At 30.2% G+C, this 14,527-nt stretch overlaps 1 protein-coding gene across 9 annotated transcripts in view; it reads right to left on the bottom strand.

Annotated features, from left to right (window-relative positions):
• LOC130442124 (2-oxoglutarate dehydrogenase complex component E1) overlaps positions 1–14,493 on the bottom strand; it is a 43,563-nt gene extending 29,070 nt beyond the window's left edge. For 5 of the 9 annotated variants that reach the window (XM_056776165.1, XM_056776166.1, XM_056776172.1 and 2 more), the window contains exons 1-4: positions 14,300–14,458; positions 12,882–13,105; positions 10,256–10,462; positions 1,555–1,657 (exon numbers count right to left, since the gene is read on the bottom strand). In XM_056776165.1, the coding sequence (XP_056632143.1) occupies positions 1,555–1,657; positions 10,256–10,462; positions 12,882–13,091 (520 nt within the window). In that variant the 5' untranslated portion in view covers positions 13,092–13,105; positions 14,300–14,458. Of the gene's footprint in view, positions 1–1,554; positions 1,658–7,040; positions 7,156–10,255; positions 10,463–12,881; positions 13,106–14,299 lie in introns of all 9 variants that reach the window. The other 4 variants (XM_056776167.1, XM_056776168.1, XM_056776173.1 and 1 more) reach the window with 2 other exon arrangements.
• Positions 14,494–14,527: the final 34 nt, after the last annotated feature.

Genomic DNA, 14,527 nt, shown 5'->3' with positions numbered 1-14,527 from the left:
CTAGGTTAATTGTACAGTTTTTTTCCCATGACACCAATTACAAACCTAATTTTTTCCGTAGATAAATGTTTTGTAATAATTAGTCAGATAATACTTTAAATTTTGCTGTTAAATGATTATTATTAGTGAGTAAACATTATAAAAATAACTTTTCTAGTTCCTAATTAAAAGGAAAATTGCATAATAATTGGCAACAATGGCAAAATGCACCAGTTACCATTAATTCTGTCCAATATTTTCACCTATTAAGCAGTATTATAATTTTACCACATAAAATTTGGATTTTTATTCACAAAATAGATAATTTTTTTATTATCCTTCAGTTTACACCATAACTACACAAACTCACAATTACCCTGTTTCGATAACCAAGTTATCATCTTCAGAGACTGTAGGTAAACTAAAACCTATTAACTTTATCCAACTATTTAATACTAATTTTCCCACTAATGGAACTTCTTGCAGCGTAAAAATTAATTCCAGCGAAATAACCTCTTCGGCGGGAAATTTCACGTTCTTTCTGTGGGGACCATGCCATGTGACCTCGCATTTAAAAATACTTAATAAACGTAAAAATTCCCTCAATAAAACGATCCATACCTGACTGACCGATATCTAATACAATAACTTGCGAAATGTCCAAATAACATCCACTTAAATTAATCTTCCCCAATATACCTGACTTTGGAAAAAAACAAAAACCTTCTACCCGATCATACACGAACCCGGGCGAGGCGTTTGGAATCGTGGAGAAATTCATTCCGTCTCGAGACCGCGGAGCGATCAGACCTCGAACGCCGACGTATCAGCCAAACTACGTCGTTTCCAGAGATTCAGCTCGCGCGACGAAGTTTCACCTTTCGTTGTATATAGTTTTGTTTATCTATTATAGTAACTTTAAGTTATTAAACTTTGTTCATTGTACTATCTCGACACTAAGACTTGACTACTAAACTGGAATATAAGGAATAGGCCCCATTTGAATTGTTCTTACATTTTAGCAATTCCAATGCTTTCGAATGCATCCAACAATTTATTATTGGATACATTTTTTAACAATTTAACATGATTTAGGTAGTAGGATTTGCTCTGCTACGTTTCAATCCTGTTTTAATACATTATTGCGTGGTAAAATACCAGATTTGGAAAAGAACGGAAAATATATTGGGCAGACTAACAGATGTCCGGTTTAAAGAGCACATAGTCATAATCATGAAATGAATATTTGACAACATTGAGATCTGTTGAAATAGGAACAAGGAGTCTATTCCTTACAGCCCACTGTAAAGTTTAGTAGTTAAGGAATTTTCCAGTGAAGAGGTCTCTGAAGACTCACTTTTTGGTTATGGAAACGCGCGTTGGTGTAGTGGTAGTGTAAACAGAGTGTTCGGCATGAATATATACAACGGTTCCAGAAATTTCAACTCAATCAATAATTGTAAAATTATCTTTCCAATGGAATTATGCCGTTGGACTTTAAATGAATTACGGCTTGCTAAGTGTTTATAAAACCATTTCCGAACGACTACCAACTACAAATTAATGGAATCTTACCAAAATTGTAGTTCTTATAGACCAATTCTTGCGGCGTCTGATCGTCCAAATCTGCGCTGTTTATACCAAGGGGGTCCAACTTTGCTATGTGATGACCTCGAATCTAAAAATTAGCCAATACCTCTGTCCAGTACAATGTCAAGCAAAAGACTGATTTTGTTTTTTTTTTGAAAATATTCTCAATTTAATCATATCGGAATATTGCAAACTGTACAAAGTTGTTAATTTGTTTCCGATTTATATACAATTTACAATATTAGTAGAAAAATAAATGTTATTTTTTCCATTCGGGAATGGAAATTCACAATGGTCTATCCACTAATTAATGAATTGGGTGCCAAATTTAAGACAAAAATTTTCTTCGAAAGGGACGTCAAGTATTACGTAACGCAATTTAGGTAAATGGTAGTCATTTTTTTTTTGTTTTCGTTGTCAGTATTTTTACCAATTCCTTCTTCTGTTTTTCGGATACCAGTGAATCTGAAGGGCTGTTAAACCCCTGAAGAAAGGAGCAGTAATACTTATCGAATTGTAGGTAAAAACAATTATTTATACAAAATCGTTATAATAATAATTATTACAACAAATAATATTCGATTTATGAGTGACTTTATAATATTTTTTTGTTAAGAATACGTTTTTATCTGACTTGACACGTTACCTCTTCTAATAAGACACCCAGTACATCAATTAATTTACTTTAAATATAAGCCTTACACAAAGTGAATTCAGAATTTTGAAAATTTACAACTTGCACTTCTAGTTTTATTATTTATAATTATTTGTTCTAGGTTTAATAACTTTTGAAAACAAATCGATTCCGTATACGATTTATTTACATTTTAGTACAAAAAATAACCTGAAATCCTTGCAGTACGCAAAAAAAAGAATTTATGAAAATTTCCAGAACTCGTAATGATGTATAAAATTCCTATGGTACAGTAGATTTTGTTATCAACACCTCAATCCACATAAATATTTTATTTAAGCCAAATATTCAGTTAGTTCACTTTTGCTGAAGCTTTATTAGTTAGCGTCTACCTCATTTAAATACACATAAATTTAAAGGAAACGATTATAACACAATTCAAATCAGATTAATCGACTGTAAAAAAAATTTGCTGCAACTCATACATTTCCTGGTGAAAACCGTATGTCTACTCCATTATTCACAATTAGGCGACGCGCAAATTGGGACACGTATAGCACGTGTGATGTAGCGTGACACGACGTGCTACACGTGGTGATCCGCGTATTAAGATACGTTGGAGTTTGAATTTGATTCGACAATTCGCGACTAGTCGGCATCAAAATATGTCCGATGAGTGGACAATTTACTTGCTAGTCACCCACAGCGGGACACGTCGGTTAGACTTTGAGTACAATATACAGGGTGATTGATTAGTATGTTAAAGTTCAGTACCTTCAAGATATCAAATTGAAAATTTGAAAGATTGCTCCGTAATGGCGTGCCATATCAAAGTTACATTTTCTTAAATGAAACACCCTATATATTATCGCATATTTGGAATCGGCTTGACTTCCCCATTACATTAATATAGAGTTGTGATGTGTTCTACGGGGTATTTAAAAAGTTACAACCATCATGTCGTAATTTGTTGAAATCTCAGCGTTTAAACGTGATAAAATAATTATGATCCTACTATATATTCACCGACAATACCTTCTCACACATTCAACGACCATCTAGTTTGTCATTCACTATGTGATATGGATTAGTTGATGAATAATAGTGAAAGTTTGGCTATTAATCATGCATAGATGTCTTTGGAGGTCATTTCGAACACTTATTCTGATAATCGAGACGTTTACGTATCCTGTAATAAATAGGATAGTTTTTTATTGTTTCGTCCCTGTAATTTATTTGTAACATAATTGATTTTTCTTTTCATTTCCAATTCAACATGTACAGTACCAAACAACAACGATAAAATGTCAGTTTTTGACAAATAAATCACAATTAAATGTTGAATTATTAGATATGGACAGTTTTAGGTATAAGTGTTGCTTGATAAAAAAGTATATTGATAGTACTTTTCGATGTTTACATAAAATACAAGGTGATTCATTTGAAAAAACAGACAAAAACAATGTATTAGTATATTGATTCACCCTGTATCAGATTCGATGAATATCAACGAAATAAATAATTTTCCAGAATTTTTACTACTATTCGAATATTTTGGCCGTTACAGATTTTCATTCTTGAATTTCCCTTACATTGTACAGGGTATTGAACTTGTTACGATTTTTATGGGAATTTGGTTATAACTTTTTAAATACCCCGTAGAACAAATCACAACCTTGTATCAATGTAATGGGGAAGTCAAGTCGATTCCAAATATGCAATAATATATAGGGTGTTCCATTGAAAAAAATATAACTTTGATATGGTACAGCATTATGAAACATTGTAAAAAAGATTGTAAATAATTTTAAAATGTCAAGACTAATATTGTCTATAATCCCTTAAATTTTCAAATTGACATTTCAAAGAACAAAGTTGGCATTGAATTTTATCACATTAATCCCGGGGGATCACGTCCCACGGGGGCACAACACGAGTTTTACCCTTTTGCTCTGGACCATTCAAATGCAATGCTAAATCTCCGCGCCCAATTGAAAAAGAAAGCAAATTCTTAAATAAATACTATAAATTCATTTGACGAAACCAAAATATCAACTGGGTTTTTGATGTCGTCAAGTTAACTTCTCTGCGGTAGATGGCAGGCTTCGCGTGGACCCCCGGACGCTTCAAAATCTCGCTAAACAACGCGGTTGTTCGGATCTGAATCAAAGAACATTGAACAATATATGAAGAAGGTAAACTGAAGCGACTCGTGAGAATTTGTGGTTCCTTGATGCCTAGCAGGAGCACCACACAATTCGGAAGCAGTTGAGACAAACAAGTGACACTGTAAGCCAAGATCAGTTTCAAACTTCACTGAGTCTGGGAAGCATTTCTTTTCTTCACAGCCTCTTGTCTATTTTTGTATCGATTTAGGGTTGTTTGTAAATTAATGTAATAATTTTTTACGGAGTTGAAGTGGGAGGAATATTCTGCTTTAAATTGAAATCTTTATTAAAATTATTTCGAATTTCAATTTCAGTTTTTCATAATACTTTTGATTTATTCCTAAAACTTATCATTCAAGTTTCTTAATTGAACAATTCAATGTTTTAATATTGAAAATTATGTGTATGTTACATAAGGGGGCATAAGAATTTTAGGAGCGCTTGGGTGGGACGTGGTACAGAAAAGGTTAGGAAAACAATGAAATAATCAATCACCCTGTACGTTAAAAATTGTAGAATTGTATACACGTCTCCAAATGTGTGAAAAAACGTTTTTGGAAAATTTGTTTCCTTCATTTGCACCCATAAGTCAGGTACCAGTCGATTTCCCGTGGAATTTTAATAATCAAAGTCCTTCCTAAATATCTACCCTGCACCGGAGGGCGCTTTTGCCCAGTAGATGAAAAAAATTTATATTTTTTCACCGTTTTTCATGAATAACTTAAAAAATTTTCATTTTATCAGCAAAATCATTAAGGGCAATAATGTAGCTAGTAAAAAAACAAAGAGATTCGTTTTTCAAGGACTTCTGTAAATTTAATAATAACCGAGTTATATCTCGTTGAAGGATGACTATTTCACTTTTGTATGAATCTGATTGATCATAAACGTGTTTGAGAATGTCAACAGATTTACAAATAATACATCTAAACTTCATTTTACCTGAAACATGCATAAAATCTAAAATTTTTTTGCAATAAAGGGTAGTTTACTCCAGCCAAAATATAAAAAGCTCGGTTCAGCACAGGGAATATTTCGCAGAAGGGGGTAAGTAGAGCTTGAATTCAAATTTTCATGAAAATAACAATTTTTAAAAAAAACTTTCAATATTACTACACTCTTTGGAAGGGTTGCACGAGTCTGGTTGTTGGAGAATATCAACAGATCTACGAATAATTCATTTAAAGTGTATTTTACCCAAATACATGCTAAAATCTAAAAAAATTTTCGATAAGGGGTAGTTTTCACACCTAAAAAATAAAAAGAACCCTTCGACACAGGATATATTATGAATAAAGGGGTAAGTAGAGCTTGAATTCAAATTTTCATGAAAATAACAATTTTTTAAAAAAACTTTCAATATTACTACACTCTTTGGAAGGGTTGCACGAGTCTGGTTGTTGGAGAATATCAACAGATCTACGAATAATTCATTTAAAGTGTATTTTACCCAAATACATGCTAAAATCTAAAAAAATTTTCGATAAGGGGTAGTTTTCACACCTAAAAAATAAAAAGAACCCTTCGACACAGGATATATTATGAATAAAGGGGTAAGTAGAGCTTGAATTCAAATTTTCATGAAAATAACAATTTTTAAAAAAAACTTTCAATATTACTACACTCTTTGGAAGGGTTGCACGAGTCTGGTTGTTGGAGAATATCAACAGATCTACGAATAATTCATTTAAAGTGTATTTTAGCCAAATACATGCTAAAATATAAAAATTTTTTCGGGGTAGTTTTCACATCTAAAAAATAAAAAGAATCCTTCGACACAGGATATATTATGAATAAGGGAGTAAGTAGAGCTTAAATCCAAATTTTCATAAAAATCGACGTTGATTAACAAAATTCCACAGTTTTAACGTATTTTACCGCTGGTTCCTGGCCTAAAAAAATTTGTTTCAACATTTCCAACTCTCTATTAGAACAACTTCACAATAAGGGAAATAAACCTGCACCAAAAAGAACCTGAAAGAATATTATAATCAAAATAATAAACACCCCAAGAAAATATTTTTTTAAAATTTCCTCAAATTTATGAAAAAAATCACTCATTGGTTAACAATTTTCTTAGAACAAGGAATTATTTTTTTTTTCAATTACAAACGCAATCCGAACAAAGTGAAATTATATCTTCGGTTGATTTTTTATTTAAATAAGCTTGAAGGATTAAACTACACGTTACAAAGACATTTGAAATACATTAAAAATTATAGCAGACCCTCAACCAAATTCAAATGTTAAAGAAAAAATCCTGAACCTCTCGTTGTACTCGACGAAAGTAAAATAATTATTTATTAATTTATTTAACATTTGAATCAACAACAAGCTATACACAACCATATTTGCAGTACATAGAACCAAAAATAAAATGAAAAAATATGTTTCAAACTGAACGACCAATAGAAACTATCTTTATAATAAATAATAACAAATTATTATTCGATACTATTCAACAAAGACTGAGCTCTAAAAGATAGTTCCTGGTTTATACTCATGAAAAGAGTATTAACAACTCTTAAGGCATAATTTACTTTATTTTTAATTACGAAAATTGACAAGGGTATTCAAATTGAAAAAACCTAGTGAATATTTCGATTTTTTCAATTTTACTTTATGTCTTTACGTAAATTCCACCTTACAGAGTATAAAATTGGTCGTACCTAATTTGTGTTGTCTTGTAATAACATCTGGTGGAGACCCTTCAGATATGGTACTATTAGGATCAGTGTACATGATTCCCAACGGATCCAACTTTGCTATAAAATGACCACGTGCCTACGGAAATTACATATATGCAAAAAAATCTTAATCAGATTTCACGTTAACGAAATATATAAGAAACGATTTTTCGCAATATAATTTTGGAATTCTAATCGAAACAAATTTTTAGTCTCTAAATGTACACAGGGTGTTCCGGGACTTGATGCAAACAATTAGGGAGTAAGTATAATGCTGTAACAATCAGCAGAACGTTCTCTTTCCCCAAAATTTACATAATTTATTTTCTGCAAAATGAGGTTCTTCAACAGAGGAAAGTACTCCATATTTAGAAGCCAAGCCTCAATAACTAACTATGAACCTCTCTGGTTCCAGAATAACCAACAATAGGTTGGTTCCAACAATTAGAAATAGCTTGGGATCATCTGAAACATGGAAATATCCAATTTGGTGTTCTGAAAAGCAATGCATCTATCCTTTTGATGAACTGACTATTCTGGAATCTTCAGAAAAGTTTCTGGATTTTTCTGATGCAGAATTCGAGCTTGCTTGCTACATATCATCTCACAAGGTTATCATTGTGATCAATCAGCAGACTGTTCTCTTTTACCAAAATTTAAGTTAACAGTAGGTAGAATGTAGAAGCTTTAATTTCTGAAAAATGAGGTCTTATTTGAAATTTTCTTTTCCAAGCCTCATGAATCTGTTCTAATTCCTAGAACTATCGAAACCAGAGAGTTCTAAAATAATATTATTCGTTGCTAAATGAATCCATAGAGAAGAATTGAGACCTGATTAGATTAAAAGTTGCTGAATATTATAAATAGATTCTTTAAGAGACAAATGTAATTCACATTTAAAAACCAAGCTTCAACAACTAACTATAAACCTCTCTGGTTCCAAAATAACCAACAATAGGTTGGTTTCAATAATTACAGATAGCTCAGGATCATCTGAAGCATGGACGTAACCAATTTGGTGCTCTGAAAATCAAATGCATCGGATCCCTTTTCGATCATCTTGGACCATCAGAAAAGTTTCTAGATTTAGAACTTTGTTTACGTTCGATGTTTAAACCTACACTTTGTGGTTTTTCTTATTACTTTGATTCGAATAGACAACTACAATCAATTTTCAATTTATACAATCCACGCATGCTTATATCAAAATCCTACATCAGTTTAGGATTGGTACAGGATTTCTTGTTGTGACCAACTTAATGATATCTTCGTAACTAATCTAAAAAATTCAATGTAATAAATCATATTGTGCTGTTGTGATCTGTCTGTAATCTACCATGTTGACACTTTGTTTCGCTAAAAAGAAAATGTTTTTATCCGCTTTTACATCTTATAGATGTTACCCTATTGTTAATAATGTGAATTTAACAACACCAGTGGATAAGCCTCAGATATTAAACTAATATGTTATCACAGGTTTGTTTACAACAATATTTTTTTCTACTTTAATTCATTATGTAATTGAAAAATATTCGGTCTGGTATTGTTGTAAACAATTATTGAGTTCCTTTACATATTTCAATATGGAATCATCACATTATTCATATTATTATTGTTGGATTTTTTTGGAATAACACATGTATTCAAATTAAAATACCACCTGAATTAGTAATACTAACATATTTTTTTATCACACATTAATCAACATATATTTTGTTAAAAAACTCATCAATATCATTAAATTTTAAAAATTCAATTATGATTATAACTACTTGACAATTAATTTTATTTATTTCGAGCTAAATGAGGGAAAATAACAGCATCAAGTTGATGAAAATGATTATAGTTTAAACTACTCCATACCTTGGGACTAATATATATTTGAGCATGGACTAATTCTTCTTGCTGCCTTAACATTGCTAAAAAATATTTATTTACCCTTTTCAAATCGTGGGAAAAAGCAAAATTAATCCTTATTCACAGGTACAGTTGGTATAGAGAGGTAGGTGCATGAGAACGAACAATAAATATAAGTATAAAGTGAAAACGATTCATACGTATGCTTTTGATATAAATAAAACAAAATCAATTCTCAACTACATGGATAAATAACCATAATTACAAATTATTTTGGATAAAAGTGAATTTATGTTAACACAAAAGGTTTCAGGTTTCCTAAATGCCCGTTAACCAAAATATAATCGGTCCTATACTGATTTTTTTTTTCAACGGGAAAATGATTCTAAATGTTCTATGAACTATAAAAAAATGAAAGGATTTTAAAAACTATAGAATTAAATATTTTCCCCCTCCATTAGGATTTACTAAACCAAATAGAACTACAGAAACCCTCTCTTACTACAACAACCGATACAGTAAAAATTAAAAGAAAAATCTAAAAACCACTAAAACTTGGTAATATTAATAAAAATGTGTCCTTATTGTTTATATGTAATTTCCAAAGTAAATTATTCGAATTTTCTCTAATTTTTTACTTTATAGACCTTTTTATACATGTTTCGTGATGATTTTTCTTGATATTAAGTTTCTTTTTTGTGAAAATTTTCATCTGTTATTTTAAACTGATTTTCATAGAAAATATATCTAAAATCAAGACAAATCATAATGAAAAAAATTATTAGAATTTTACTTTTAATATTATATTAACTTGGTAACAAGTAGAATAAGCAACAACACGTACAAAGGATCTCCAATTTAACCTGTTTACGCTTATAATTTTATATAATCCATAGGATCCAAATATGTAATTAAACCTTTCTTCATGCTCCTTAATATTCTTGATTTTAGGTCTCTTCTGATTTAAAATTAGTTTCTTTCATTATTTTTTAAAGATAGATGAAAATTTGAGTTTCGACTTCTTTTAGTTTTTATCAAAATATAGATATATAAACAGAAATTTTTCGAAAAGTTATAAAAAAACTAGTTTTACATCAAAATAGACCTAAAATCAAGATCATTTAGGAGCATAAACACATAAAAATATATAAGAAAAAAAAATGTAAACCTTTCTGTTCCTAAATATACATAATATAGTTGTAAACATTGATTATTGTCAAAATTTTTGAACAAATACAATTTTTTATATCATTAATATAAATCTCTGGTTTTATACACTAATTCAGATTAGTTTATAATCTAATTTTTTTTATATTAATCATTTTTTTTTTATTACTGACCTGATAACTTCTAATAATAGCTTGTACTGCCAAATGATCATCGATGGCCTTTTCGCTAACAGGTGCTGCTCCAAGTGCACTTGAACCGGCCAATGCCGGTAAAAGGGAAGAAACTGGTAGTTCATTTTTACCCAAGGGTGCTAAAGATGGTGGCGCTTGGTAACCGACACCGCCTTGTGAAGAATTTCGAAAAAACGAATCCCAAGACTATAATAAACAAAAAAAATTGAATTCGTTATTGTTGGTCTAACAATATAAATAGTTTGAGGACAAAACTTCCCTTTGGCTATAATTTTTTTAAAAACGTAAATACAAAATGCACAAAAATAATTAAGATTAAATTAATTCGAGTGGTTATATAAGTTGTTGGCAAGGTGCTTGCATATTTTTAGTATTTTTAAACACTATCAACCAGCAACATTTTAGGAATGAATTATTTGTATATTTATAAATACACAATATTCAGAAGATATATTGAAGAATGATTAAATTTTTTAGAAAAATCACCAGAAATAGTTTATGGTATAGGAAAGAAACTTCTACACATAACTATTAATTCCTGACAAGTCTCCTATTCCCTCAAACTAATGCTTGCTGTCTCTCAATCATACTTTACTTGATACCCCAAACAAAAATACTAATTCTAATTTTTTTATTCTATTTTCGGACACAAAAGGAATTAAATTAAATATTCATATGTAGTAAAGGTCCCTTCAACTGCCCAGTTTAGCCCACACCTTTGCACAATTATCAGTATCTATTGTAGCTACTAAATCGAATACTCATTCCTTTAGATGGTAGATTGACTTTTTGAGAGGTAAGTGAAGAAGCTAACATTTCTTACAGGTAAGAAAGAGATCTAAATATGTACCAACGGATTTATTCTTATGAGATTATGTTATTGTCATTTCTAAGATGCAAATGCATTCCTGAATTTGAGATAGCCACAATGAAGCAAACGATAGTCATCTCGAAAGAAGCTTTAGATTGATACTTCCAGTCATGGATTCAAGATTAGGATAATTGCACTGCCAATCAAAGATAGTGTTTGGAAGAGATTCATTCAAAGCTTTTGTAATATTTTTTTAATAAAATAATTAACCCTATGCTAGGATCACAGCTTCAAAAAAAGCATGATTTGAATTTGAAAACAACAATAATGATCTATGAACTATCGGTTAAAAATTTATGTATATTTCTGTCATTACGACAAACAAAGGTCAAGAAGTAATATGCATAGTAATCTAAATTGAAATTATTTGTGGTTATTTAATCAAATTAATAACGACTCTTGTCGATTTACAATGTCTTAATTTAATTTATATATATTTTAATAACTATATAATAAGTATTGTTCATTTGAGATAAATCAAATACAATGACATATGTTGCAAGTGGAAAAGATACATATGAGTGTAATATTTCATTATCTGTTCAATTATTTTTATACTAGAGATATGAAAACAAACATCCACTTGATACTTATCAAATAAATCAAGTTCTTTTCACATCAATACTTCCCAATTTGTACTATCTATATCCAGAAAAATCATCAAATAATGAAAAATATTGAACTAACTGATGCAGTCTATATATATAGTGTGTGCAATTCAAAAAACTATCACATGGTAAAAACAGATAAAATTCGTGAAGTTATAATTATATCTAACTATGAATCAGCTTTGTATTTTATCAATTTTAATGTTTGGGAGGGATTGAAGCACCAAGTATGAAAATGGGGAGTTTAAATTTATTCAAGAGCACGAATCAAGGTTTATTACTTTTTACGTTTTACCAAAATTTTCCCTTCAAATTTTATAGCCAATGTAATTCTTTGATTTTATAGACAAATGTCAATTTGATTTCGAAAAATAACGTTTCTAAACACCAGTACCTTCAGCTTTTAAAAATAAATATCTATTTGTATGTAGAAAATGTAGTTGGTTAAGAGAATAGATGATTTGTTTTCTGAAAACGCAGTTTCTTAATATATACATCAGATCAAAGGCATTTATTTCAATTGTTTCCATATTCGTTTGGAATTACTATCATTTCACTATTGACAATGGGAAAGAACTTGCAAATCCGACTTGAATTATTGGAAACTTTTTTTGTGAATCCAATAGAAATCATTAGGTTAGTCAATAAACACCAGTTGTAAAACACAGCTTGATGATGGTATGGAGATGTTTTAGAGAAAGGGCGACTTGACACCTGGTACAAATTGAAAGAAAATTTATTGTATTGGATAGGAAAAATGTACTGAAAGTAATGATTTGGCCGTTACAATCGCCCGACCTCAACTCGATTGAGTTGTAGGACAAATTGGACAGGGAAATCAGAAAGCAGTATCCCTCTTCCACTTCACATCTTTGTTATATCCTGAAAAACGAATGGAACCAGTTACATAACAATTATTTGTCAAAATTGGGCACTGAAATAAAAAAAGCAAAAGGGGGTTACATCAATGAAACACAAAGTATTATATATAATGTATTATTACCATTTTCTTATATTTAAAATATCAAAATTGATCATATTGTTTCTAATTATGTGTGTATCCCACAAACTATAGGAGTGGGCCAAAACTTTTGACTGGTAGTGTATATTATAATAGTTTACTTACCGCATGTACACTGGATGGATCTACCAACCAAGCATTGTACATATCTTCAACATATTGACCTGAACTACCATTTAAAAAAGGTTCAGAGGCAGCAGGAACATTGTAGCTTCTAGATGGGCTGTTTGTTAGGCAAGGTGCATTTTTGGTGAGCAACCAAGTGGCGAACTTTTGTCCAGATGGACCCACCACACTACTCAGTGTCCGCTGCATGCTTGTAAATTATACTGAAATAAATCAAATTTGTTTCTCTCTATAATATAATAAATGAAACAGAACAATTTAGATAAAAGTATAACAAAATCTATGAATACCGAAGATAAAAAAATTAGTGCAATCACTTATATAAATATGATAACTACCTTTTGGTAAACAAAAGTTTATTGGCACAGCATCTTTATTTTCTAGTTATGTTTATTTTCAGCAGTAGTTTTCCATGGCCAATAAAAATATTTGTTTCTCTGTCGCTTTATTTTAATTTTAGTATGTTTAATAATCTACTGGGTGTTCTAGAATCTATAGTACAACTAAATAATACGCATTTTTTAATGAAATTATAAATTTGATTATTTTACTCTATTTTATTCTAACAACAATCAGCTGACAGTGACTCATAGCCTATCACATGGTCGCTAGCATACTAGGGGTACACATAATTTCAAATCTATGAATGATGGCAAGTAAACATTTTTATGTGAAGGAGTCTCCCTCAACTGAATATTTAAAGTTTATTTGTAGTAGATAAATTTTTTTTGTTCAAACAATACATGCAAGATAGATTTGAATCTTTTAATTTGGACATTAAGACAAGTGTATTGAAAAATTATGAAAGTAGGTATGAATATTTTATAACCTGAGATAAAAAGTATTTTGGATTTTCAATACAATTCCACTGATGATCTACCTAAATTTATATATTTTTCTACATTCTTGGTAATATGTTACTAATTTTCCTTGAAGAATAAATGCAAGTTCTATAAATGTGAAATATGATAATTTGTACGTGTCTTATGTAAATAATATTTTCAGTGTTATTTGAAAAAATGTTTTGAAGGCGTCATAATTTATAACCACAATTTTGTTATCAATTCTATTTCCTTGAAGTTTTCTTTTTGATCAAAAGTTACTGATATAGATTGAAAAAATATCACGTGTGTTCTAAATTTACCTTAAAAATTTGGCAGGTGTCAGTTGGATACAACCTCAAAATGTGTTGTGATTTATAAAGTGCAATATGTTAACCTAAATAGATTAGATTCAAGTTGTTAACTGGCTCTATATTTTCAAAAGTAATAAACTAAAACTAATAGCCAAAGTCTTTTTCTAATTTTCCGATCCCGACCCACGACAAGAATCGTTATATAACAGTTAAATAACAAACGTAACATTTATACAATTAATATAAAAACAATTTCACTTACCTTCCTATTTTTGATTTTAATCACTTGAGCACCACAATACAAGTCTGCTTTATCTCTTTGCAGTCTTAAATAAATTTAGATTGATTTACAAGACTGAAACTTGACCTTGATATTTGACAGTTCGAATGTTAACTGACAACCACATCATACAACAACGAATGTTTATTCTACCTACAGGCGCGTATTATGTAACCAATCATAGAGCTATATCCCCCCTGAACATACAAA

This window comes from Diorhabda sublineata, chromosome 3 (assembly GCF_026230105.1).
Source record: "Diorhabda sublineata isolate icDioSubl1.1 chromosome 3, icDioSubl1.1, whole genome shotgun sequence".
Lineage (NCBI taxonomy): Eukaryota > Metazoa > Arthropoda > Insecta > Coleoptera > Chrysomelidae > Diorhabda > Diorhabda sublineata.
The sequence above is the reverse complement of the archived record's forward strand: the minus strand, read 5'-3'. Positions and strand labels throughout refer to the sequence as shown.